The sequence below is a fragment of the Muntiacus reevesi genome, chromosome 22 (assembly GCF_963930625.1).
Source record: "Muntiacus reevesi chromosome 22, mMunRee1.1, whole genome shotgun sequence".
Taxonomy (NCBI): Eukaryota; Metazoa; Chordata; class Mammalia; order Artiodactyla; family Cervidae; genus Muntiacus; species Muntiacus reevesi.
In genome coordinates, this window is record NC_089270.1 from 42443258 (window position 1) to 42470986 (window position 27729).

Consider the following 27729-nt stretch of genomic DNA (forward strand, 5'->3'; position numbering starts at 1 on the left):
GTAGAGATTAAGAAGTCAATAAATTCTGCTCCCAGGGCTCTATAAATGCTACCTGCTTCCTTCTCAGGGCAGAAGGCTGGCCCTGGCAGAGCAACGTGCCCAGGCTTGGTGATAGGGGGCCTCCTCCCTTGGGGACCCTGTCCTGCAGCCTGGGTCCAGGGGTCCCCTTAGTTCCTGTGACTGACAGACTTTCTTTCATTTGGAAAGCTCGCTGCTGCCGCTCTTGTTGGCAAGTGGCAGCTCTACTAGGTAGGGCCAGCCTCTGAAGAGGGGTGTGGTCGGGGTGTTCTGAACCTCTCTCTGGGGAAGCAGAATCTGCCACATATAGGAGCCACACGGCAGAGTCCCGACTGGTGAGAACAGCCGTGAGTGCGGAGGGGAAAGGTGAGCATCGTCTGGGCCCCTGGGGACCAGGAGACTGCAGACCCAAGCTCTGGGGAAAGGATTAGACCGTTGCCAGCGGGTAGCACCCTCAGATTTGGTTTAATGCTGCTGATGAAGCCAAATGTTTCTTCTTCTTACCATGCAGAGTTTCACAAAAAAAAAAAAAAAAAAATTTTTTTAAATAAGTGACAGTTTTGCACCACTGATGAAATAGGGCTGTAAAACAATGACAAAATTTCTACCTTCTTGGGATGACATGTCTGAATATTTTCCCTTGATCTTTATTTCTAAATTCTCTCAGTGTGGAAAGGCTTACTTTTCTTGGATATACACATATATTTTAAGGCTGTGTCGTGATCTGTCACCCAGATCAGGTTTTGGATTTTGTTTACGGCTTACTCCAACTTGAAAAAGCCAGGTGAACACGGCTATGCCATGGTGAAATTGTTGGAGGGCTGGCCTGTGGCCCGGAGTGGTTTATGAAATGCTAACCTGCTTTTTAAAAATCAACACCTGAGGAGGGCCTCTGTGCTTCCACGAAGGGGGCACAGATTCAACCCCTGGTCAGGAACGAAGACCCTGCATTCCATGTGGTGCTGCACCCCCCAACCCCCAGGAAAACCCAGCAACTGAGGATCCCAAGGCAGCTGGACCACACCCATCCTGTCCACCGGCCTTGGGCATGAACAGGCTGGAGGCTGCGAAGGAAAGGGCCTGTCTCACGCGGGGGTTGCCCGCATCTGCCCTCTTCCTGGCCCAGCTCCCTTAGCCTCCCCTGCCTGCCGGGGACCTTGATGTGGCTTTAGGGTTTCAGTGCTGTTGATTCTGAACACAGGCAGGGTCTGGGGTGTATGAGTGCCTGACCAAGCGGGTGCAGATCAGGCTGTCCTTTTTCATGGCTGGGCAAGTGCCTTGATCTTTAGGTGATACAGTGAACACTCCTCCACAGACCTCCGGGGTAGACAGGTCCTCGCAGTGCAGACAGCCTAGCCTGGGAAGCAGAGCAGGAGTCTGGTGGTCAGGAACCACTTATATTTTCAGCTCTACTTTAGCTATCATGGAATTTTAAAGCGGGAGGGAAAAGCCTGAAACATCCGTTGTTCCAGTGGATTACTACTAGTGCCTCCTTTCATTCTCAAAAACACCTGACCTTGAGCAATATACTATCTGGTCACCTGTGACTACAGTATATGAAGGTACAAGAGAGTAGGGTGAGTTGCCCTGTATCTTGGGTTAGATGGAGGCTGAGCTGACTGTGAACCCAGGCCTCCCCATTCCTCGTTCCAGCCTCTCTGCCAAGTCACTCCCAATGATTCAGGTTGCCTGTGGGAAGCATTGTATCCGTCCTGCCTGGCCAGAGAGCTGGTTTATTTATATCGGCGCACCAAAAAGAAGTTCAAAATGAATGCTAGGGGTTCAAGGAAACTTGTGATCAACAAATCACAGTCAAGTTACTCTGATATTTGCTTTAGGCTCTTCTTAGCGCGTGGCCATGTTTAGGACATGATAGAAGCTCTTTTGAAAGTAGAGAAGTTGAGCTTCTCAGGTGGCACTAGGGGTAAAGAACCCACCTGCCAATGCAGGAGACTTAAGAGATTCAGTTTCGGTCCCTGGGTTGGGAAGATCCCCTGAAGAAGGGCAAGGCAACCCACTGCAGTATTCTTGCCTGGAGAATCCCATGGACAGAGGAGCCTGGAGGGCTACAGTCCACAAGATTGTAAAGAGTTGGACACAACCGAAGAGGCTTGGCACGCACATTACTTTTACCCGTCCTCATATAATTTCTTGTAATTTACTTCTGGTGGTTTTGATGAAAAGTGCTCAAACATAAAAATCCGGTCGGATCATTCATGAATGAACTATTCTATCTTTATATGTTAAAACAAAAACAAAGTCACATACAACGTAAGGCAGACACTGATCCCCTCTAATCTCTTCATGTACACTGGGCAGGAAACTAACGTCGGTCATTCCAGCTATTAGATCTAGATGGATCATGAAGGAAGCTTCCTGTAATTCTTAAAGGGCATGACAGATCTGTTTAGATAGTCTAGTTTTTGTTGATGTACTTTGGTTTCCTTCCTGTGTGCTTGCTCCCTGAGGAAATTTACATCAACGATTTTCCCTAGTGCTTATATTCCCTCTCTCCTTTCCAAATTTCTAGTCTACTGGTCCAGGAGTGAAATCTGTTTTTAAAAAAATCTTTAATTCAAGAATTTATGCCTGGAAGTGTCTATCACTTTATTATGTGTTCTTCACGCTCTTTGTGAATAGTAGAATAGCATCCTTTGGAGCTGACTAGAACTGAGGTTTATGAAGCATGTGTGAAGAAAGAGGGAGGTCTTCTCCTGCCTTCATTAGCCTGGTACCCAGTTCAGGATTCCACAGTTTAAAAGGAAAGAGTCTTACAAACTAGCTCAAAAGAAATAAGTCTATGAGAAGTGGCAAAAGGCCCCATGCTGTTTAACCTGGGTGAGAGGAGGCTAGACGGTCATTTGATGATGTACTGAAGAGCATGGGGTACATGGACATGGAAGTCAATGGCCAGCTACTCACCTTGCACTTCAGGGAGAAAAGTCAGCCCAGGAGGGCTGCGGCATGAAGGGTATGAGGTAAGCTGTGAAATATTCCCTCGCTATGCAGCAAATACATTGGAAAGAATCATACAGGCAAGCTCTGAAAGATGGGGCAGTCCAGCAATATTTTCGTCTTTGAAGTCTTTTTTTTTGTCTTTAAGCTCATGTCGAATTAACATATTCCTTAATTCAGAGTACACACAAGACTCTTCTTAGGTTTTATATCTCATTCTATTTCTTTTGCTCTCCCAGTCTCCCTCTTTCTTGCTCTCTCTTTTAACTCAACACCAACACCACGTTTTTATGGTCTACCTATGTTGCCAATTATATTTCTAATACTTCCAATGCATTATTTCTAACTCCATTTTAATAGTCTGCTACTTAATCCATTGGTTTATCTAATCCTCTAGTTTTAGACACTTCTTCTGCCTACAATTCTCACAAATGTTGCCATAATGAATACTGTCACAGGTATATTCAACCACCGTTTAGATCTGGTTGGTGGAAGACGGGAATGAAGTGGAGTGGGTTAGATGGCCTGTGTTTTCTCTAAGCAATATGGAATATTGAATCGCCCATACGAAATGGAGATACCTGATATTGTAAGTTCTAGTCTAGTATTTCACGGAGAAGGAAATGGCAGCCCACCCCAGTACTCTTGCTTGGAGACTCCTGTGGATGGAGGAGCCTGGTGGGCTGCTGTCCATGGGGTTGCACAGAGTTGGACTCGACTGAAGTGACTTGGCATGCATGCATGAATTGGAGAAGGAAATGGCAACCCACTCCAGTGTTCTTGCCTGGGGAATCCCAGGGATGGAGGAGTCTGGTGGGCTGGCGTCTATGGGGTCGCACAGAGTTGGACACAACTGGAGCGACTTAGCAGCAGCAGTATTCTAGTATTTCAAACATTTAGAAGATTCACTAAGTTTCTTTTATAAGACTTTAAAACCTGATTGAAATAATTTTCTAGAATTTAAAGAGCATGATCTTCAGCAATCACTCCTTCTCAATGTTATTGTTATTTTCTTAAACCTGAGTTGGCAGTTTTAGAAGCATTTCATTTCTTTGTATTGCTGACTGATTACTGGACAAACCAAATGAAATATTTTAAGAAATCTTATTAGGAATAAATCAGAGTGAAGTTTCTATGGTGTTTTGCTACATTAATGATCGCAAAACCTGATGTTGCCCAATGTTGTATCCTGAACCACTGAAAGCTGGATTAGAACCTTAACAATGGTATCTTATATCTATAACATGTTTATAATTTATAGTGATATTCATAAACTTAATCTGTCTCACTGAATCCTACAACAACCCTGTAAGACAGGTGGAGTAGGATTATAGCTTCAATTATAGATGAAGAAATGGAGGTTCAAAACAATTAAGTGAGTTGTCCAAAGTCACTTGGAGACTTAAGTGCTACTGCTGGAAGGAGCATGCATGTCTTCTGATGCTCCATCCAGGCTCTTTCTGCAAAATTATATCTGATGCTCAGAGAAAAGATCTACTGCAGGTTCAGAGCTAGCTTTCTGGTGTATCTGTCCTTTCCAATTATTTTGTGATGCTAATGGTTAGGCTAGAGCTGCACGCCCTCTGTTTATCCCATTAGCTGAACACCTGTTCATAAAAACCACTCAATGGGGGGAAAAATAAGGCCCATATAACTAAGTATCATGGCAACAAGCAGCATGCATGGTTGGACTTTGGCATAATTTGGAGCTCTACAAAGAAACCAGGTGTGTGTCATTTTATCCATTACTTAAAGTACAGTCATAAAATAAGAATGGTAGTTGGACCATAAAAAATAATAATTGATTCAAGTGTATGTGTGCAAAGAGATAATTCCATTCTATCAAAGAACCTTTCCAGCAAATGCACAAACAACCTGAGGAAGTTCCGCCTGCTTGCACTGGGCAGGTTTCAACAGCCTATGAGCCAGCAGCCTGAACATCTACTGATCATGCGTGCGTAGTCCCATGAAGGTGCCCAACCACTGTTCCTTACCAGGTAATTAGGACTCAGGCAGAAATACTATATAACCCAGAATACATTTTGAAAAACAATAAATCATGATGACACGTCACCAGAATTACAAATGAACAGTCCTCTTCAGAGTCAGGCACAGGAGTGAGATTATTTTCAGAAAGAAACTAATTTTTTAACATTCTAAAGTGACAGAATGGCCACAGAGAAATATGACAATTCTACTTTATTCTCAATTATCTATGCATGGTTTAGAGGGACCAAATTTTTAAAATACTAGACTGATTTCCATCATCAGCATTTAAAGTTTATGTTTATTTTTTTATTTGGCTGTGCTAGGTCTTAAGAGGTATCATAGTTGCAGCATGGGGAATCTAGTTCTGTGACCAGGGATGGAACCCAGACCCCTTGCATTGGGAGGGCAGAGTCTTGTCCACTGGACCACCAGGGAAGTCCCAACTTTTAAGTTTTTGGGCATTCTTCCTTTTCTATGCAACAAACACATGCACCTCAATACTGACTTAATATAATTAATGTTCTAAATAAAAGGTAATTAAGAAGCTTAATGGGTGACACAAAAACTAATATTAAAAATATACTCTAAAACATAAAAAGAATGTTAATCTGCCCTTTTGACTTATTTGTGCCATTTTTCTTCTCCACAAACTTCAGAAAATTGATCTTATGTTACTTGATTCTAAGTTTAGTAGTGCAAATTTCTCTTTATGTTTAATGGTTTTCTTTAGAAATACCATAACAGAAGTCTAATTTCTTCGTGTGTTAGAGCATCAGACATTTTTCAAAGAGAAGGTTTGATGATTCAGATTTCTGTACAAGTCTCATGCCTCCTGTGTTATCTGGTTTGAAAAGGCTTGGCTCTGTATCATGGAAATCCCTAGTACAAGCCATTTCATGTTATTTATGTTTGATCATATGACCAATCTCTGTTTGATATGTAACAGGTATTCACACTTACTAAGCTCTAGTACAACTCTGCTAACAATACCCAAAGCAGGCAGAAGCCCAAGCATTATTCACCCTATGAGATAAATTCTATTCTGTGTATTCAAACTGAAATAAAGAGGAAAGTTAGGAAATTTGAAGCTATAGTGTACCCTCTTACCTTTTAACCATAGAGCTGCAACAGTATGCTTTCTTGAAAGCCTAGCAGCCTCCTATTCAATACTTTGGGTAGGTATATGTGGTCTGTCCTCAAGATTCTAATAAGGCCTACACCTTGCTAATACATAATAGTAGCTCAGATTCCTAAATTCAAAGGAGAATTTTTACTATCCCACACCAAAGTGAGAAATTTAACATTTTACATGTAATGAGGGGACTAGATGTCCAGGTTTGCCTGGATATTTTTGATATATGCCTGTTGTTCTGGTGTAATTATTCAAGTATCCTTTTTACACTTAAATGTCACCACTCAAGTGAAGACAAATTATATGACCATGTTAATTTAACAGATAGACTGAATATTAAAAAAGCACCGTGGCTCAAAATGTTTCTTGGATCCCTTGGATGTCCTTTGAAGTAGAAACTAGGTACAAAGTGTTGAGTAGATCATGGACATGGCCTAGAGGGACACTGTACTCCCCTTTCTCAGACCTGTGACATCATTAAACTGCTGAGGAAGAATAACATGAAAATTCAAAACCCAGGCCATTCTCATCACCAGAATTTAAAAAGAGAAACGATCTCAGAGGTCATCTGACCCAATAACTTTACTTTTTCTGGCTGAAGAAATAATCATAACACTCTTGGAATTGTGTATGTTATTTTACAGCTTTCTAAGTTGCTTCATGAGCATGATATTCAGTAATTTCACTGGATCACAACCAGAGTAAGTAGGCAGGAAGGGAAGTTTTTATTCACATTTTACAGAGACGAGAACTAAATTTCAAATAAGTTAAAAGAAAAAATTCCCAAATCAAAAAAACCAAACCTCAGCCAAGGTAATGTAACTATTAAGTAGAGGTGTTAAAGTTGAAATCAGCTCTGACTTCTTGCTCAGTGATCTTTCCATTATTCCATACCAGTTTAGTATTTTCACTCATTCATGAGGATTTAACATGTATCTCCTACATATAATTCATCTGTTAAAGAAACACAAACATTCCCTCTTTAACTAAAGCTACATACTCGAAAGAACTTTATTTCTGCTTCTCTTTCCCTTTCCACCTACAAAGAGCTCTGGCCAGCAACTAAACTGTTCTTGTCTGACAGCACCACTTAGGGACTGGCTAAGGAAATGTGAGGCACAAAATCTTTTCTACCCCCTTCTTCCTTGTATCTTGGGCAAAAGGATGAGGAGGAGAGGACCATGCAACATAACCTCTGTCTTTTTCTTTACCATTCACATCATTAATCATATCCCAGATGACCTACTTTTCACATCAATCCTTCTCAACATTCCCCTCTTCTTTTTCTTCCTCTTTCCCCCTCCTTAGTTCATTTAGGACACACAGACAAAATGTAGCTCTAATTACTATGCCTTCATATCAAGACAAAGAAAAGCCGTAATTTTTGAGTGAAAATAAAGTTGAATCAACATGCGTTTGATCATAAGCCTTCACTGCACACTCAACAAAGTGTCAGGTACTATTCTGCATACTTCACATGCATCAAAGTTGTGCTATAAGCCTTTAATATTCTCAAAACTTTCCCTGCCAAACCCCTTTCATATCTGCACCAAAACCTCATCTCTCTAAGTCAAATTTTAATTAGCACTCCTTTTTTTAAGTGTTGTTTTCAAAATAAAGAAATGATCTCTTATTAAATTTCACTAGGATAATTCATCAGGATTATTTTCTATTCTTTTCTAGTTATGAATTATATAGCATTCCAGTTACACTCTCTTTTGTGGGTTAGCCTGGGATTCTATCTACTATCATTATAATACTATAGTTTATAGTATTATTTCTAGAGAAAAATTTCTGAATTCATAACAATCATAGTGGAAGTAAACCTTTGAAAAGCAACTTGCTTACAAAATGGAGATCTCCGCTAAGAAGATTGTGGAAATGGGATTGCCCTCTTTCATTTGCCAATTTCTTTCCAAGGAGGTACACTGAGTGCTCTACTTATTTCACAAAAGGAGTTTGAGGTTTTATTATTGATTTTCACTGTTTTCCCATGTTTCCACATACAAATCTTTGGATTAGAACATGAGTTGGGCTATCAGTGAAAAGAACTCAGTGTTCAGGCAAAGAATTTTATGTCCAGAGTTAATTAATGATTAATTCACTGCTGGAAGTCATTCACTTCCAACAGTTTTTCATATCTTGCTATTTTCTGTAAATGGCTATAGAAGGTCTGGACTGCTGAAGGATTTGTTCCAACAATAGTCTTAGGAGGTTCCTTAATCAAGTCAACAAAACTGTGTACATGTAGGGGTTAAAAATAGCAGCAATACTCATTAAGATCCAGCTGATCTGGTTGGAGCCAACCCATCTGACCCATTCTGTCAGATGCTGTAACTCTTCCTCGTTTGTATACTGTATTATTCATATAATGTCATCTTTCAATTACATCTGTACCAATTAAAGAAGAGCATATGGTGGGGGGAGCGTGGAAAGCTAGCCTGACTGGTGGTGCTGCTGGTATTAACTGAAATCACAACTAATCCATTTAGCTGGGTCAGAGTCATGTCTGGTCACCAGGGTTGAGAAGCGTGTCACAGGGAGGAAGCTCTGCTCTCAGACCAGCCCCACCCCACGGAAACCGGAGCAGACAGGGGACACAGCTCCACTCCTCCCTGGAGCACCACTCAGCTTGACCGCCCGCTTCTCGCGGGCGTTCCTGTCAAGGCGCTTCTATCTACCTGGCTGCTTGTACACAGAGTAAAGGCAGTGTAGTGGTTAAAAACATGGATGCAGAAATCACACTTTCTGCATTTTAATGCCTATTCTGCCACTCACTTGATTTGTGACTCGGAGAAAGTTATACACATCTCCTTGGGGAAAGTGTATAATTTCCATCAGTTTACACATGTATTAAGTGGAGACAATAAGAGTGTCTATCACATAGTATTACTGTTCTTCTACCAGTTAAATGAGTCAATATGTCTAAGACATTTAGGACTGTGCCTGGCACATAATAATTACTCAATACATATGTTGTTGTGAGGTTTCTGTATCTGATTCGAAAATAGGAATCAGCTCTGTGTTGTTTGGGGCAGTGAGAACCAAAAGGCATTATTAGGAGGCTAGAATGTTAATTTTTCCAGTGTTATGTTTTGGTTTTAAACATGGCAGGTCCTGATTATTGAAAACATAGAGCACTGTCTTCCTAACTTTTATCCTAAATCAAGTCATGCCAGATGACATTGGCTACATTCAGTTCAAAAGACACACAATGAGCACCTATTAAGTGGTAGGCACGCCTAATGAATGCTGGAGAGATGGAAATGTGTAAGAGATGACATAAACACCAAGGAAAGCCTATAATTTGGTGGGGAAGACAAGCCCATGAACAAATTATTTCAAAACGACTTCAATTTGGTCATTATTCTAACAGGCTAAGACAGACTCAAAAACCCTACTCACCAATTCATAGAATAATTGTTCCTGCTTATTAACTTCCTCACTACTCAACTTCTGTCCTAGTAATGCTTTCTCATTAGTAGATGAAAGTATAAGTTAAGGAGTGGTGGTGAGGAATGAGCAAAGAAACTAATATTTATGGAAAATATCAACAGCTAATTTCAAATCAATATACAATGTGTAGAACTGCTAATGAGAAAACCTGCCACCCCCATCTGGTTAGTATTGAGAAGTTCCATCTAGGAATATCTCTTAAGATGGAGCAATATATACAGCATTTGATTTTTTTTTTTTTTTAATTCTGATTTCAACCATTGTGCATTACCATTCCAGAAAGCTAAAAAAGGGACTGAAACTCAGAAAGAGTAAAACTTACGATTCTTATCAGTTTGCTACCCAGAAGATGCCCTACTGAACTATGGTTTTTAAAAAAACAATAGTACAGGGACTGGGGCTTCCTAGGTGGTGCTAGTGGTGAAGAACCCTCCTGCCAATGCGGGAGACACAAGAGACATGGCTTCTATCCTGGGTCAGGGAAGACCCCCTGGAGGAGGGGATGACAACCCACCCCAGTATTCTTTTTTTTTTTTTTAATTTTTAATTTTTCAGTGGTTTTTGTCATACATTGACATGAATCAGCCATAGAGTTACACGAATTCCCCATCCCGATCCCCCATCCCACCCCCCCTCCACCCGACTCCTCTGGGTCCTCCCAGTGCACCAGGCCCAAGCACTTGTCTCATGCATCCCACCTGGGCTGGTGATCTGTTTCACCACAGATAATATACACGCTGTTCTTTCGAAACATCCCACCCTCACCTTCTCCCACAGAGTTCAGAAGTCTGTTCTGTACTTCTGTGTCTCTTTTTCTGTTTTGCATATAGGGTTATCGTTACCATCTTTCTAAATTCCATATATATGTGTTAGTATGCTGTAATGTTCTTTATCTTTCTGGCTTACTTCACTCTGTATAATGGGCTCCAGTTTCATCCATCTCATTAGAACTGATTCAAATGAATTCTTTTTAACGGCTGAGTAATATTCCATGGTGTATATGTACCACAGCTTCCTTATCCATTCATCTGCTGATGGGCATCTAGGTTGCTTCCATTCCTGGCTATTATAAACAGTGCTGCGATGAACATTGGGGTGCACGTGTCTCTTTCAGATCTGGATTCCTCAGTGTGTATGCCCAGAAGTCCCACCCCAGTATTCTTACCTGGGAAATCCCATGGACAGAGGAGCCTGGCGGGCTACAGTCCATGGGGTGGCAAAGAATCGGACACAACTGAAGTGACTTAGCATGAAGACATGCATAAGGATTTCCCTGGTGGTTCAGTGGGTGGGACTCTGCACTCCCAAAGCAGAGGGCCTGGGTTCCATCCCTAGTCAGGGAACTAGATCCCACATGCTGCAACTAAAATCCCACATGCCATAAGGAACATCTGGCACAGCCAAATAAGTTAGTTACTTTAAAAAATAGTATTTTCCATAAGCAAACACTTTACAGTTTAGAAACACTTTCCTTACAACGATATCATATGAACTTTACAACAGAGCTGTGAACTAGACTCAGGTGTGCATTATTCTACCCCTTCTTTCCATGAAAGAAATGCAGGCTCAGCAAAGTGATATTTCAAACAATTAATGCCCAAGATTTCTAGTTATTTGACCATTTGACTACATTAACTCAAGTTTCAGTTTGCTTTTAATTCTGCTGGGTTTCCTGAAATAGAGGAGCTTCTAAGGCAAGAGGAAAGCAAGTCTAAAGAGGAGGATCTGGAAAGTACTAAGCCAAATTAGCAAATATCCAGAACCCAAATAAAAGTGTACATAGGATATACAGAACTTAAAGCAAGGCAGCATTTCATATTTTTAAGTCTTGGCTTAACTCCTAAGAGATATGCAACCCCAGAGCAGGGCTGAAACACTGAAAACTAAATCTGATGATACCTTCGCCTAACAAAACTTTGAGTAACGAGAGGTACTTTGGATGGTAGCATTGCTGGTGACCAGTTGGAATAAATGCATTCAAGCACTCAGCCTTCCTGCCCCATGGAGTCAAGTGCAGCATGTTTTGGGAGAATAAAGCGTGCTTGTCATTGTGAGCTGGCAGATGGTTCCATGTGTGCCCATAGCTGTTACACTGGATCAGAATTTAAGAGTTCAGATCTTCCCAGAAAAACTTGAATGTTTCCCCAAAATGTACTTCAAAGTGTGGAGTCAGAACAAAACTTGAAAGGGGGTGACTTCATTCTCTCTGTTGCCTTGGTGTAGATACTAGGGCTTTCCCAGGAGAGGTGAGGAATTCTGCAAGAGGGTTGGGCTGTGGCCACCAGTAAGGGAATGAGGCTGGAGAGACCTGTCAGTCAGAAATGGCCTGGCTGCCCCAGTTCCAGTTCTTCACTAAAGGGAAAGGCCATGACTATAACTGGAGCTCAAAGAGCCAAGTAGGTAATGTAATCATATCTTAGAATTTTTGTGACATCAAAAGAGTGTAAGAAGACTGCATTTTGGAAGTAGGCATCAATCTTGCTCATCACATCAAGAGCTGACGTTACAGCTATGGCCAGAATAAAAAGGAGAATTCTGAGTCTTCCTCTGACACTGTAGATAAGTTAGTTAACGTTTCTTGACCACAAAGTGAAGTCACTCAGTTGTGTCCGACTCTTTGCGACCCCATGGACAGTAGCCTGCACCAGGCTCCTCCGTCCATGGGATTTTCTAGGCAGGAGTACTGGAGTGGGTTGCCATTTCCTTCTCCATTTTGACCACAAAACAGGACCACTTCCATTCTGATTCTAAGAGAGGATTGTGAGCAAAACTGAAAGAACTAATAGGAACCCACTTTTAAACTGGAAGGCAGTACCCTCATGATCATGGTATTGCAGTTCAAACACTGAGCACATTAGTTGATCTCCCATGTTTATATCCTATTTTAAGCCCACAGCCAAATAATCTCTTTTATTCTTCCTGCCTATCCCTACCTCCTTTCTTCTTCCTTATTCAGTCGTTTTAAGTCCATCTCTGTTGTGTTGATCTGGAGACTTTGATATTTGCTTTAAGGGTGAGGTAACAATAAACTGACACGGCTAACACATTTTTTAAGTGCAGAGTCAAGTCCTGACTCCCAGGAGCTCTGTAGAAGGGAAGATAGAAACATTTTTAGCATTATACAGACAAAAGGTCTGCTGTAATTAGTTTTCCATCTATCTTTCCTATTGTTCTTGGTGACCAGTGGAAATAACGAGCTAGCCTGAAGACAGTCTAAACTCTCCAAAAATACCTCATATCTCCTTCTGGGCTCCAGCAGGAAACGCTCTTTTTATACACTACATACTAAACGTATGGAAACTTAGAGCATCAAGAAGTTAAGCAGGATGGAAACGTAAACAGCTTCAAGAAGGTTTAGATATTGTTCATGGACAAAAAAAAAACTAACCATTTTGGAAAAAAATTAAAAAGTTTGACAATGTAGAGCAAAGGAAATGGTGTCCACTGCTGGTAGCAGCACAGGTTTTCTTTTTTTTTTTTCATTTGCAGTTTTTTAAAACTAATCTTTATTGGAGTATTGTTGCTTTACAATGTTGTTGGTTTCTACCGTACAACAAAAAGAGTCAGCCATATATCCCCCCTTTTGTTTGGATTTTCTTCCCATTTAGGCCACCAGAGAGCACTGAGTCCCCTGTGCTATATGAGCCCCCTGTGTTATATTAGCTATATTAGCCCCCTGTGCTATATTAGCTATATTAGCCCCCTGTGCTATATTAGCTATGTGAGCCCCCTGTGCTATATTAGCCCCTTGTGCTGTATTAGCTATATTAGCTCCCTGTGCTATATGAGCCCCCTGCTCTTGTTAGTTATCTATTTTATACATGATATCAATAGTGTATGTATGAGAGGTATAGTATAGTTTTGTTCAACAATTTTGGAAAAGAAGTTGGTATAATGTTGGAAAGTTACTAGTCACACACCTTATGACCAGTTCCACTCCTAGAGAAATCCTCCTAAAAGTGCTTCAGAGAACATATACAAAAATGTTAAGGGACACCATGTTCATCATAGCAAAATACTGGAGACAACCCAAATATCCACCAACAGGAAAAGACATAAATACACTGTAGTATATTCACTAAATGGAAACAACTGAATATGAATGAACTTCTCTACATGCTAAGATATGAATGAATTTTGGAAACATGTTGATGGACAAAGCAATTCACAGAATTATATATAGTGTGCTATTGTTTTTATAAATCTCAATCTCAGGTTGGATCCCTGGTCTGGGAAGATCGCACAGCCGTGGAGCAGCTAAGCCCGTGGGCCACATCTGCTGGGTCCCAGCTCTAGAGCCTGTGCCCTGGAACAAGCGAAACCACCGCAGGGAGAAGCCCGTGCTCCGCAACAAAGAGGAGCTCGTGTTCACCACAACTAGAGAAAGCCCGTGCAAAGCAAAGAAGACCCAGCCCAGCCAAAAATAAATTTTAAAAAATTCTAGTCTGACACAGGAATCTGTTTTTCTATGAGGAAGGGGATATATGTATAGACTTAGTTGTGAAGCAGAAAGTTAACACAACATTGTAGAGCAATCTTACTCCAATTTTAAAAAAAAAGAAAAAGCTTGAAAGAAAAAAAATTTTTTTTTTAAGATTTATTTTAGTTTTTGGCTGTGGTGGGTTTTTGCTGCGGCATGAAGGCTTTCTCTAGCTGAGGTGAGCGGGGGCTGCTCTTCATCGTCTGCTCTGCCTTCTCATTCCGGCGGCTTGTCTTTTCATCCCGATGGCTTGTCTTGCAGCATGGGCTCAGTAGTTGTGGAACAGGCTTAGATGCTCCTTGGCACATGGGATCTTAGATTCTTAACACTGAATCACCAGGGAAGCCCAAGGATATGTTCTATTTGAAAAAGATTTTTAAAGGGTTTTATATTATTTCTGAATTTTTCAAAGCATAGTGAAATTTCTCGTAATAATTCATATGAAAGGTAAAGTGTATAGTGTAAAGGTAAAGGTATAGTGTAATGTCTAAATTTCTTCTCCAATGTGTATTTTTAGAAGTTATTCCTTTAAAACTACCTCAACCCACTGTCTGCTCAAGTGTTGAGATGATATACAGCAGCAGAGTTAGAAGGTACTTTAAAGCATCTTTACAGCATGAGAAATAAGAAGTCCTAAACGTTTATAGTTGATTTTAACGATTAAGTTGCAAAAGCTTGTGCGAGCCGAAATACTTTTCGTGTTTCTGCCATGCTGGCTTCCTACAGTGTGGTTTTGGTTCAGGAGGTCTGTAGTGGTCCTGGACGTTTCTACAGGTGATTGTAAGTCCCAGCACGCATGAGAACTACTGTTCTAAGCTTAAAGACATTAACCACCAGGTTCATATTTGAAGAACAAATGAAAACAAGAAAAGTCCTTTCCTTTAACACAGGCTTGTGTTAGCCTGAGGAAGCAGATCAATATTCTACCCCTGTGTGTCAATTTCTGAGAGACACTGGCAGCCGGGGCGATCCCCCCGGCGCTCCATCCGGAGTAGCTCAGTAAGTGAAAACTCTGCTTCCAAAGACCCACCACTTTCCTTGGAGAAATGGTGGCATGTTATTGTTTTCACTTAGGAAAATACAGAATGCTTCAGGCGCTCGTTGCTCCCAGAAAGTCCACAGTGAACATGGAGACACAGGCTAAAGTAACTTGGGAGATGACCCTGAAGAATGATCCTTCTGCTTCCTTTGTTTTGTCGGTTCACCATGGGACGGTTTATGAGGAGTATCTGCCACTGATCACTTTCTTTTTAAATGTATTTAATTGACTGTACTGGGTCTTAGTTGTAGCTTATGGGATCTAGTTCCCCAACCAGGAATTGAACCCAGGGCCCCTGCATTAGGAGTGAGGATTCTCAGCCACTGGACCACCAGAAAAGTCCAAGAAGTCCCATGCCACTGACAACCTTTTTCTCTTAGTTTGGTATTTGTGGCATTACAGAGAGGTCAGAATGGCTGGGAAGGGGAGAAGATGGTAAATGTGAGCCCAGAGAGATTTCTGCAGGTTCCAGCTAGTAACACTCTCCATGAGCTGGTCCATATAGGTAGATGCTTTAAAAATAAATAAATAAATAAATAAGTAAATGGCTATAGGATTAGGGGACAAAGGTAAAGCTGTAAGATTGGCACAAATGTCTCTCCAGGCATTGAAATTTATAAAAAAGCCAGCAGTTTTCATTTAACCTCGTGCAAATGTTTATGTATTGTCTTCTTGCAACCACAAAAGAAAACACAACCCCAGGACTCTTTGAATGTTTCATAAGATATTAATAACCACAGTAACGATACAACTTGTGCTGAGTAAAGTTTAAGAAGCTTTAAAATATTTTTAGTTCCTTTCATCTGACATTGTTTAGACTACCTTCAGAGATATTTTTTCGACCGCTTCCTTACTGGAAAGAGTTGAGAAGTTTTATAAGGCCAAGGTTACTCGGGTGATGTGATTTATAAATTTCCTTTGAAAGAAAGAGAGGGAAAGAAGAAATGGAGGAGCATCAGCAAACACATGTTAACCAAAGGGAGTTGACACAACGGAGACTGAGTTTTGTGGAATAAAAGGTAGAGATCTCCATTGTGGTTACATCTTCTATCCTCATTTCTAGAAATCAAGTTTGTTTGGTGTGCCTTAGAGAAGTAGGTACTTTCTAATGGTCCTCCCATAGCAACCAACCAAGTCCAATGCCCTCAGTAAGTAACTCAAGGAGTGCTTTAAAGCCAAGTGCACCTATCCATAAAACCTCATGCGAAGTCCTGTAACAGGGAGCCACAAAAATATAAGAGAAAATGCACCCGATTAATAACGTGTCACCTTTGAATATTATATTGGTTAAGAAACAAAAAGAGGAAAAGAGTACATGAGGAACAGTCCTTGAATCTGAGCTCAGTTTAGAAATCTGTGCGTTTGATGAACACTTCTGAAAGACCAGGGATTCTACAAAGAAGCCGCAAAAATTTTCCTGGAACAGCCACCATAACTGTGTCACTGGAAATAGTTGGATTCTTTCTAGGGCAAGGAATAAACTCAGAGGCAGCAGTTTCCTCTTGCCTCTGTTTTCTTTTCTTTTTTTTTCCAGGCAAAATGAGCAGTGGTGGGTGGTTCCATTGGGCAGCTTTGGCTGGAGCGGTTATCCTATGAGGTCAGTCAATGCCCATTCAAAAGAGCAACAAGCCCCTGCCTGATTTTTTCTGCCAAACTGAAGACAGGATGGCCTGTTGAGAAGGGTCTAGAAGAGCACAGTGCTGAAACAGAAGCCAAGGCTTTCCATTCCAGGATGCTGGGCACCAAGGTTCTTTCCAGCTTGGAAGTTCTGTGTCAAAGAAAGAGGGGGACAGGTACCAACAGGAGAAGAGGCATTTACAGCCTGGCTTAACCTCTTCCTGCCTCAGCACTGTGACAGGCATCACTGGGACAGATTTTAAAGTTGGGGAGCACAGAACTGCCTAAAAACACCGAGATTTCACTGTGACCTAACAACTGGCTTGACCCCAAGATCTCTCACAGTAGAATGATTTCTTGTCTCACCGGAAACCCTCTTCAAGTGACCAAGAGGAGACAGAAAAACATTTAGGGAGCCCAGGATGCAGGTCACAGCAGAAAAGTGTATCACAGCCTCGGGGACGTTATGCAGTCGGGTCAGTGGACTGCGGCTCACCCCCAGGCACTAACTACATCAAAATCCACTCAGGATCGTGCTGGCTGATTTTGCAATTGTTTGTTAAAACAACAAACCAAGGTGTTTCCCACACATGTGCTTGTCTTTTACTGTCAGTGCTGGCAAGTCCTGACCTGTCTGTCCCAAGTCCTCAGCCAAGAACTTGAACACTCTAACTTCCTATATCTCAATACATCTTAAACTGGGGGAAGGGGAGGGGTGCACATCTGCCATTTTTTAGCCCCATTTCAGAGGCTACTTAAGTATGAGACATGTAGCAGGAAGTCATGTTGCCTCAAATCTGCTAGAGCAATCCATACATGCATGCTAAGTTGCTGCCGCCGTGTCCGACTTTGTGACCGCATGGACTGCAGCCTGCCAGGCTCCTCTGTCCATGGGATTCTCCAGGCAAGAATACTTGAGTGGGTTGCCATGCCTTCCTCCAGAGGATCTTCCCTGACCCAGGGATTGAACCTGCATCTCTTATGTCTCCTGCATTGGCAAGTGGTTCTTCACCACTAACATCATCTGAGAAGCCCCTGCTAGAGCAATGTTTGACTCTAAAATAAGGAAATATAGAAGACCTTGAAGCTGGTCACAGACCTGTCCTCTTGACTTTGCAGTTATTTTTAATACAATCACAGGGGATGTCTGATTAAAAGATAGTTGCTGTAGATCCTCCTCAGCTGGGTTTGGACTCTGTCTTGGAAATCCTCATCTAGAGAGGTTCATAGTGAAGTGGACTCTACTGTACCCTGCCAGAACCATGTCCAGGCCACGCTGGGCCATGAACACCCGGTTGACAGGAGACTTCCTACTCACAGCTTTAGTTTGAAAAACCTAGGCTAAAGGGATGGAGGAGGTTGCAGATTGCAGGGTGACTCACACAAGCCCTCAGGTGTAAATATCTCCTGCCCTGAGTCCCTGGCCCTGGGAAGTGCAGGGTGAAGCGCTGCGGACCTATCTCCACTGTAAAAGGGAGAGATTAAAAGCGCCGCCCCCAGTTCTAAAACTTTGAAAAGTAACTTCTGTCCTCTGGGTCATTTCTCTGAAGGAGGTGTGGGGTGCACCGCCCTCCCTGGAGAGGCTGCAAAGTGCTAAACCGCTTTAGAGGCAGCAGGGCTTGCAAGGGTGAGGCGTCCCGCCGTGGACCCGGGCTGCCAGCCCAGCTGTCCGTCAGGACTGTCCCCAAGGCAGCTCCCTCTGCCCGGAGGAAGCGTTTGAAGGCGGTTTTTCAAAAATCACCGCCGCTCTTCCTCCACTCCTTCCTTAAAGCCTCAAGGCGGGGAGGGCGCGGCCGCCTCCTCCTCCCGCTGTCCCAGAGCGGGGGCCCCGGGGAAACCTGTTGTAAAAACTGGGGTCAGGAGGGAGGCCGAAGGACGCGCAGGTCTACCGGGGGACCCCCTGGGCGCGCCCCCCCAAGGGCCCCGCGCAGGCTCCAGGCACAGCCCCGCGGGCTGAGAGCACCCGAATCGCCGTCCCCCCTGCGCCCTGCCCACCGCCTCGCTCATCACCGCCGCTTCTCCCTCTCCAGCAGCCGCGCCGGGACCATGTCGACCGAGACCGCGAGCGGCCCCACTGAGGACCAGGTGGAGATCCTGGAGTACAACTTCAACAAGGTCAACAAGCACCCGGACCCCACCACGCTGTGCCTGATCGCCGCGGAGGCAGGCCTCTCCGAGGAGGAGACCCAGGTGAGCCCCGGCGCGCGCCCCGCGCGCCCGCACTGCCGCCCCTGGGGACAGCCTCGATCTCGGGAAGGTGAGGGCCTCCTCACCCTCGGCTCCCGCCTGGCCTTCTTCCCCCGGATCTGTCAGCGTTTCTGCCGCACCCCGGGAGCCCAGACCTGCATCGCTTCCCGCGCAGCATCCCTGCTTCTCGGCTCCACCCGCGCCGGGTCTGCCCTGCACCCCAGCAGGGTGGCTCCCGCAGGAGCTGCTTAGAAACCCCACGCCCACCCTCCCGTCTGCTTGATTTTCCTCTCTCCCCTACAGCCAGAGAAAGCACGCTCTCCTCCCGCCGGGCTGGGAGCCGCGTCTCTGGGCCCACGTTTGTCTCGTTTTCCCGGGTTTAGTTTCTCCTCTGGGCTCTGAGCGAAACCGTCCGGAGAGGCGCCGTGGGCGCCCACTGAGCCCGGCGTCCACGAATCCATTCCCAGCGGGAGTGTCAGAGCTGGACGGGATCCTAGTGATAAGCTCTAAATTCAGTCTTCGGGGTTGGTAAACGAGGAAGCAGGTTCAGAGGGAGGGAATTGTCATGATGGCCCAGGTCGTTATGCATGCTCTTTCCACCACATCTCGCTGCAGCTTCCGCTCAGCTGCAGACCTAAAATTGCAGGGAGTCAGGGAGATTTGGTTCTGATTTTTAAAAATTCCACGGCTCCAAGGAGATCTAGGATCTTCTTTTTCTGGAGTTTTATGACAAGGTAGACATCTAACATCACAACTGAAGGGAGTGAAGAAAGATGTCACTGTAAGTGCGTTGATTCATTTATTTTAAAATCTTCTGTATTATCCTGAAAATCGTTTAGGACAGAGAATGTAACACTGCCCAGGATTTTAACCACTAGGAGCTGGCTTGAAGGAGTACTGGCTTCTTCAACCGACTGGTTTTTTGTTTGTTTGTTTTTTAACCCTTGCCTAAACTCTGACTTCTGTTTTCCCTTTGGTCATGGAAAGACAATTAGTTATGCTTGATAATACCACTTGGAACTCCTCTAGCATCTCTCCCATGGGAACCCAAAGCACTTCACACCAGTAGTCTCAGGTCTAATGCAGAGACTTTCTTATTCTTGCCATTTTATAGACCAGGGCATCAGATATTTTTTCTCTCCTCACCATGAATCATACTTAGATGGAGCTCAAGAGCTTGTAAATGGGTGCTTCAGTGGATCCTAGAATCAAGACCCCAAGATACATCTTGGATCCCAAGTCCAAAATGATTTTTACTAACTAAGCCTTTGAATGTGGTGGGCTGCAGTCCATGGGGTTGTAAAGAGTTGGACTAACTTGGAGAATTTGCCTGTAGGAGATCCTCCCATTCCTAGGTCAAACAGAAAGTCAAACGTATCTTTTTAGAGAAGGAAACAGCTGTCTGGCTAACCAGAACCAGAACTTAATAGAAGGTGATTTAGTGTAACCCAAGTCTAACAGCTCCAGTTTCTGTGAACCACTCCCTCTTTCCCCAGGAGGCAGCCTGCTGAACTTTTGTCATTTAAAATCCCACGCTATATTTAGAAAAGAGGAGTGATCTCAGAGACAGTAACTCAACTTCTTAAAAAGAAAGCTGTGGATTCACTGTGGGCTCTGTGAAAGTGTTAGTCACTCAGTCATGTCCAAGCTCCTCTGTCTGTGGGATTTTCCAGGCAAGAATACTGGAGTGGGTCACCGTTCCCTTCTCCAGGGGATCTTCCCCACCCAGGGATTGAACCTGGGTCTCCCACATTGCAGGCAGATTCTTTATCATCTGAGTCAGATTCTCCCTTGGCAAGTTACTGTCATTCCCTTACCATAAAACAGAATAATTACGTTGACCTTTAGAAGAGATGATACTTGCCACCTATTGTTCCAGGTATTCTCTAAGTATTAAATCCTTTGTTTTCCACAACAATGCTTTGAAGTAGGTACTTTTTGCCCATGGCACAGATAAGGGAATGAGACACAGAAATAATTTGCTTAAGACCACAACTGGGAGGTGGCAGAGCTGGGATCTGTTCCCTGGCAGTCTGGCCCCCTGGCCTGGATGCTGAAACACCTTTCTGTTTTCTCCCCACAGAAGAGAAATGGAAACAACTGGGTGGGGTGGGAGGAAAGGACTGAAAATCCAATTTATGTTCTCTTTCTTCCTGAAAAAAAAAAAAACTATACCATAAATGACAGTCATCTCAGGCTGCATTCAGTCTTTCCTCAGGATATGCCTTATATGAGAGAACTGAACTGAAATCAGGTTTGAGGCAGGAAGAAAGAGAGGGCACCCTTCTGTAATCAAGGTCAGCCAGTTCAGGCCCCTACACAGCAGTTTCCTCCACCCTCGCAGGCAGCCCTTCTCCCATCTCACCTCTTCTTCCACCCTCAAATGGGCAAATGGTCGACCCAGCTCGGAAGTGAGCCTTGGCGGGGATGAGTCAGCCTCATAGCAGGGCCCTTCGCTTCCTTTTCCTGCCACAAGGCCAACACCTTCTTCCTCCCCGACATTGCCACAGCTCTGCTTTACCCCTCTGTCTTCTAGCACCAACCACAAGGAAGCATCTGAGACCCCAGAGCTCAGAGAGAGGCGAAATTTAGCAATTTCAGAGGAAGAGGCTTCCTAGGTGACCCTCTGTCGTCTCTTATCAGATTGGATCTCATCTTCCACTTCCCATCCTCCCCCCCCACCCACCGCCATCCCTTTAACCTCTTGCCAGCCCTCCCACCCCCATGGGCACTGGTGGGTGGAAGTGGTTTCCCTGAAGGGACCCTTTAAATAACTGATGGAGGCCAGTGTGTGCTGGGCCTGTGTATAGGCAGTGTCTGGTATCAATGCTTTCTCTGTTTCTTTTCTTTATTAATGTTGCCTTTTTCCATAAGAACAGGTCGTCAAAGCCAAGATAATATTTATTTCACATGTTTGCTCCCTTTATGCCTAATACCACCCACTTCCAGAATTGGATTCATATTCTTTTTCCTAGAACAAGGAATACTAGGAAAAGAAAAATAAGCATGCTATGCTACTGTGAGATATTAACAGTTAACTCAAGCTGATTCACACTGCTGATACTTTGGCAAGAGTAACAAGGACTAAAAGGTTAAACTGTCCCCTGACTGGGGACTCTGACACCTTTATGGCTGTCCCACTGTAGGACAATGTTCTCTACTTGGAGGGGACACCAGCAGGAACCCAGCATGACGTGAAGGATGCTCTAATGGGAATAACTTTTTAAGGTGCATTTGCTGGCATCCTTGTTGTTCAGTCATGTCTGACTCATTGGGACCCAAGGGACTGCAGCACACCAGGTTTCCCTGTCCTTCAGTAGGTCCCAAAGTTGGAGCAAGCTCCTGTCCATCGAGACCATGATGCTATCCAACCATCTCATCCTCTGCTGTGCCCTTCTCTTTTTGCCTTCAATCTTTCCCAACATCAGGGTCTTTTCTAATGAGTCAGTTCTTTGCATCAGATGGCCAAAGTACTAGAGCTTCAGCTTCAGTCCCAGAATGGATTTTTTTCTCATGACAGTAATTAGATTTCCCCTATATTTAAATTAGATAAACTTTACAGAATCCCAATCCCTGTGTCTTTTATTATTTTGAACTCAGTGTGAGAAGGGGCTGGGAACGCTCTCATCAGCCCCTTGGGAGGTTAGGATGATCTGCCATTTTCTATTATCACTGATTCAATCCCAGTGTAGTTGGCATTGGTTCTTAGATTGGTTTCCAGAATTTTTATCTCCTCTTAACATCCTGGGATTCTTCCCAGAACCCTGGTTTTAGTTGTTAGATGTTTCATCAGTGAAAAAAAAAAAAACCTTTAAAGGTCTCCTCCTAAAAAGAATGAAATGTTAGTTACTGGAGAAAAGGACAGGAACAATGTTATTTTGCCTTAACCCTTCTACATCACAGGGTCTAATTATCATCTGTTCCCTTGGAGTAAATAAATCTCCATCAGTGGGCGAGGCTAATGAGGGCATCCATTTATAAGCAAGCAAGGGATGAATGTCTTTCCCAGGGGATGACTGACCAAAACAAAGAAGAGGAGAAAAACCAGGTGGAAAATTAGTCTCAACATGAGTGAGATGTGATAAGATTTCACTCTGAAGGTGAAAAAAAGCAAGCAAGGTGTTTAATGCTTTTTGTTGCTGGTTTGCTAAATTATTATACATGTGTGTGATTTAAAATATATATCTTTAGAAAACAGCTGAGCTTTTCTTGAGCCTCCCTGACCTCCCAATGCTAGGGTTCAATTTATTAAGCATTTGGATGCCAACTCACCGATTCACAGATGTGGTCATTGCTGAAGTTATTTTCGGTAACTGTATATTAATATTCTGCTTCATTACTCATGTAAGAATTGGCTCTTCTGAATGAGTCCAGCTCAATCATTTTGTCCTAAATGAATCCTGATAGAAAATGAGCCTTTCTCCCTCCAAATTTTAATTAGTTGGTCTGTAAAACTCTGCCGTTTATTCAGCTCTAGTAACTGGAAATTCTGTTGAATCAGACCTTATAGCCGCAAAACCCCTGCAGAGGCCCCTCATTAATGAGACTGGAACCATACCGCTCTCACACCAGATTCCAGAGTTACTAAATACACGCATGGATCACCGAAGCGAATATGCCCATCTTTAGCAGTAGAACATGAGCTGCAGTGTGAAGTGGTGGTCGCTCATGTGTGTCTCTTTTTGAAGCCCACCAAGCTTCTCTGCCCATGGAGTTTTCCAGGCAAGAGTACTGGAGTATATAGCCATTGCCTTCTCTAGGGGATCTTCCCCACCCAGGGATTGAACCCCAGTCTCTGGCATTGCAGTCAGATTCTTTATCATCTGTGCCACCAGGGAAACCCAGAACATTGGTTAAGGCCACCAAAAATACATGAGTTCTCTATTCTCCTTAAGAAGGGAGACCCCCCAGGAGTGAAATACTGCATGCAGAAAGCAAGCCCTAAGAGAAGGTTTCCCTAAGAGCAATATGCTGCCACACCAACAGTACAAAGGTGTGTAAGACCGCAGATCTCAGTGACTGTGTTAATGACGTCAGTGTGTAGACTCTGTTGAACAGTTAGGGTGACATAGAGGCGTAGGCGTGGTCCCTTGCTCTTCAGCCAGCCGAGCCTTGGTGCAGACCCTCGACCATCCTGTCTTCTCGCTTCCCTCTAGCTCTCAGGCCTTGAGACACAGAAGCACTCCTTCCCCTGTGGTCCTTGCCCTTTCTTCTCATCTTGGGTGTATGCTGAAGTGCCCTTTGACTCCCTAGATCTCTGTAAAGATGAGGTCTCCCCCAGCGTGGCCCTGGAGCCCACCCTGTTTGTTGGGAGGCTGTGCTAAGTCAGAGATGTCTAAGTGTCCCCAGACACTCTCCACACCATCTCCATCAGCACGTCCCAGGTCTGGCGTCTGTCCCACAGCTGTGTTCTTTCTCACTGCTTCCTTTCTGTCCCCTCATCTACTGGCCCCTAGAATAGGTACATTTTAAGTTCATTTTATTTTTTAATAAATTTTTAGATTTATTTTTAATTTAATTTTTAAATTTATTAAATATAAATTTTTAAAATTTATTTTAATTTAATTTTTATTTGGCTGTATTGGGGCTTAGTTGCAATGCACAGACCCTCTAGTTGTGGTGCATGGCCTCAGTTGCTTCCAGGCATGTGGGATCTTAGTTCCCTGACCAGGGATCGAATCTGCATCCCATGCATTGCAAGGTGGATTCTTAACCACCAGACCACCAGGGAAGTCCCAGGAATAGGTAAGTGTTAGAAACCCTAACCAGGACAAAAGAAACTCCCTAAGCTTCCCTCTTCACTTAAAGTTGAGCTGACTGGCACTCTAAATTCCCCAAGTTCTCAGAGCCAGTTGATTAGAATCGAGCTTCCTGTTGGCAGGGCGCAGGACTGCAGAGCCCCCAGCGGTCACCTACTCAAGCCGTGAGGTGGAGAAACAGTGCGTCATGTTGTGTGAAAGGTTGGGAAGCACAGGAGAGTAAAGCCTAGAGGTTCCGTCCCTCCCATAGAGTCTTATCATCTCCCATGTAGATCAACGCTTGCTGCTTCTATGCCTTTACTCTTCCCTCTTCAATGCTGATTTCTTAAAAGTCCAGATCCCTTCTGACCAACCTTGTTCATACCCCAGACTCTTCCCCAGCATGGATCTCCTCATTTCCCCTTTGCAGAATTCCTCACCCCTCAGTGATATAATAATATACAAGCATGTTTTAGCTCAGTCGGTAAAGAATCTGCCTGCAGTACAGGAGACCTGGGTTCAATCCCTGGGTTGGGAAGATCCCCTGGAGAAGGAAATAGCAACCCACTTCAATATCCTTGCCTGGAAAATCTCATGGACAGAAGAGCCTGGTGGGCTGTAGTCCATGAGGTTGTAAAGAGTCGGGCACAACTGAGCGACTAACACTTACTTATGTTCAGTTGTGTCTGACTCTTTGTGACCCCATGGACTATAGCCCCTCCAGGCTCCTCTGTCCATTGAATTTTCCAGGCAAGAATACTGGAGTGAGTTGCCATTTCCTTCTCCAATGGTATAATCTCAATGGTGTAATAAAGGCATCTCTATATGTTGTAATTGATGCTTTTGAACTGTGGTGTTGGAGAAGACTCTTGACAGTCTCTTGGACTGCAAGGAGATCAAACCAGTCAATCCTAAATGAAATCAGTCCTGAATATTCATTGGAAGGACTGATTCTGAAACTGAAACTCTAATACTTTGACCACCTGATGTGAAAAACTGACTCATTGGAAAAGACCTTGATGCTGGGAAAAATTGAAGGTGGGAAGAGAAGGGGACAACAGAGGATGAGTTGGTTGGATAGCATCACTGACTCAATGGACATGAGTTTGAATAAGTTCCAGAAGTTGGTGATGGACAGGGAAACCTGGCATGCTGCAGTCCATGGGGTCAAAAAGAAACAGAAGCAACTAAGCGACTGAACTGAACTGACTGATATGTTGTAAGGCAGTTTTACAACATATGAAGAATGTTTTAGCCTTCACCTGGTACCATGTCTAGAACTATCCCATCTGGGGCTTTTCTAAATCCATGGTTAATTTTGTGAGGTATGAATATTTGGGTCACACAAATTTAGAAGATTTTGAGTAAACGGGAGTTCTACTCTATCTTTCCTCACTGCTCAGCGGCCCTGGAGCAGGAAAGACTGGGCCAGACCCCTCCATAGATTCCCCCAAAAGAAGTGCCCCAAGGTTGGCCAGTGCTTAGTTTTTCATTCATTTTATTCGACAAATGCTAATGAAGCACTGGTGGATGACTGAGGCCCTTGGGATCACCCCACATTGATGAGGTAAAGCAGCTATATAGATTTATCTGGGGCAACAAGGAGATGCTTTGATTTCTTTTATCATTCAACAAACTTTGATTAATCTCCGTTAAGCCCTTATGCGAGGGGCTAATAGTGATAAGCCAGATGCAGACTGCTCTTATCTTTTAGAATGAAATGTAGACTAAAAGCAAGTGAATGCACAAGTTAATGAATTCATTACAGATATTCAAAGTTCTGTGAAGGTAACCAAGTATTAAAATAGAGACTAAGGAGATGGCTAGAGAATCTACTTTAGATAAAATGGTCAGGGAAGGCTTCAGTGAGAAGGTTTTATTTAAGCATAGGAAATAGCATGTGCAAAGGGCCCGAGGCAGAAAGGTAAGGATCACAGTGAGAAGATCCAGACCCATGGGCTCATTCTTACTTTCCTTTTTTACAACTGGGTCACAGAAGCTCCTCTGAGAAAGGGAGAAAGGGAATGGACATTTTTCAATCGGTGACAAGTAATCTTGCACATTTCCCTCCTCCAGAAATGGTTCAAGCAGCGCCTGGCCCAGTGGCGGCGGTCTGAAGGCCTACCCTCTGAGTGCAGATCCGTCACAGACTGAGGAGGTGGTGGACGTTGGCGCTCCCCTTCATGAAGACCATCTGCTATTTCTCTTCTCAGCTTCATCAAGCTATTTTGGTTTTTCAGTAGCATTGTTGTGTCCCACTGTTCGCTGTCCTGCTATTTAACACAATGTTGTATTTTTTTAAATGTACATAACTAGAGAAGATAATAACAATTTTTCAGTGTGCAAGCACATAGGAAGCTATGTGCAGCAGCTTCTGTTTAAAGCAGAGGTGTGGCTGCAAATGGTGTGGCTGGCATTTCCTTTTGAGTCATGATGACAGATGGTGTTAAAAACCACCTAAGTTTCCTTTTGACCATCACCTCCCAGTAACAATTTACTGTTAACATCCATTTCAGAATGGTCAAGGCTTCTGTTGAAAAGACAACATGACCAAGAGAAAGACGTATTTCCTTCTAATTCCACTTCCCTAAGTCATTTTCCTTATGTTTCATTTAATACATTGAGTGAGAATACAGAGGGACTTTGAGTCATGTGGATTTCATAAAGCAGTTCCTTGGATTATAGCTGAATTAACTTGGAAAGCACTCAGGCTGGAAGACAGAAATTCCAACTGGCAAAAATCAAATAACTAAGGGGAAAAATCCACAAAAGTCTTGAATTCCCCTTATTTAAATACATTTGTCGATTTATTTTGCTAAACAACATGAACTGCTTTTTGTCTCTGAAATGATGTTCTAAATAAAACCTTAACATTTTGTGAAAATGCATTGAGTCCTCTGCAGATTTTTACCTGAATCATAAGCATATCAAAGGAGAGCAGAGTAGCTTAGCGTAGGAGCAGCCTGACAAAAGAGCTGTCATTTTCTAATCCTTGCTGTTCAAAGTGTGGCCCAGGACTGGCGTCATTAGCATGAGCTGCAAGCTTGTGAGAAAAGTGCATAATCTCAACTCCAATCCAGACCTACTGAATCAGAATCTGCATTTTCAACAAGCTCTC

The 27729-nt window shown here is 43.4% G+C and overlaps 1 protein-coding gene across 3 annotated transcripts in view; it reads left to right on the top strand.

The window, feature by feature from the left end:
* HOPX (HOP homeobox) overlaps nucleotides 1-27495 on the top strand; it is a 30798-nt gene extending 3303 nt beyond the window's left edge. Inside the window, exons 1-3 of one of the 3 annotated variants that reach the window (XM_065914256.1) lie at nucleotides 18237-18313; nucleotides 18717-18876; nucleotides 26688-27495. In XM_065914256.1, the coding sequence (XP_065770328.1) occupies nucleotides 18733-18876; nucleotides 26688-26765 (222 nt within the window). In that variant the 5' untranslated portion in view covers nucleotides 18237-18313; nucleotides 18717-18732 and the 3' untranslated portion in view covers nucleotides 26766-27495. The other 2 variants (XM_065914255.1, XM_065914257.1) reach the window with 2 other exon arrangements.
* Nucleotides 27496-27729: the final 234 nt, after the last annotated feature.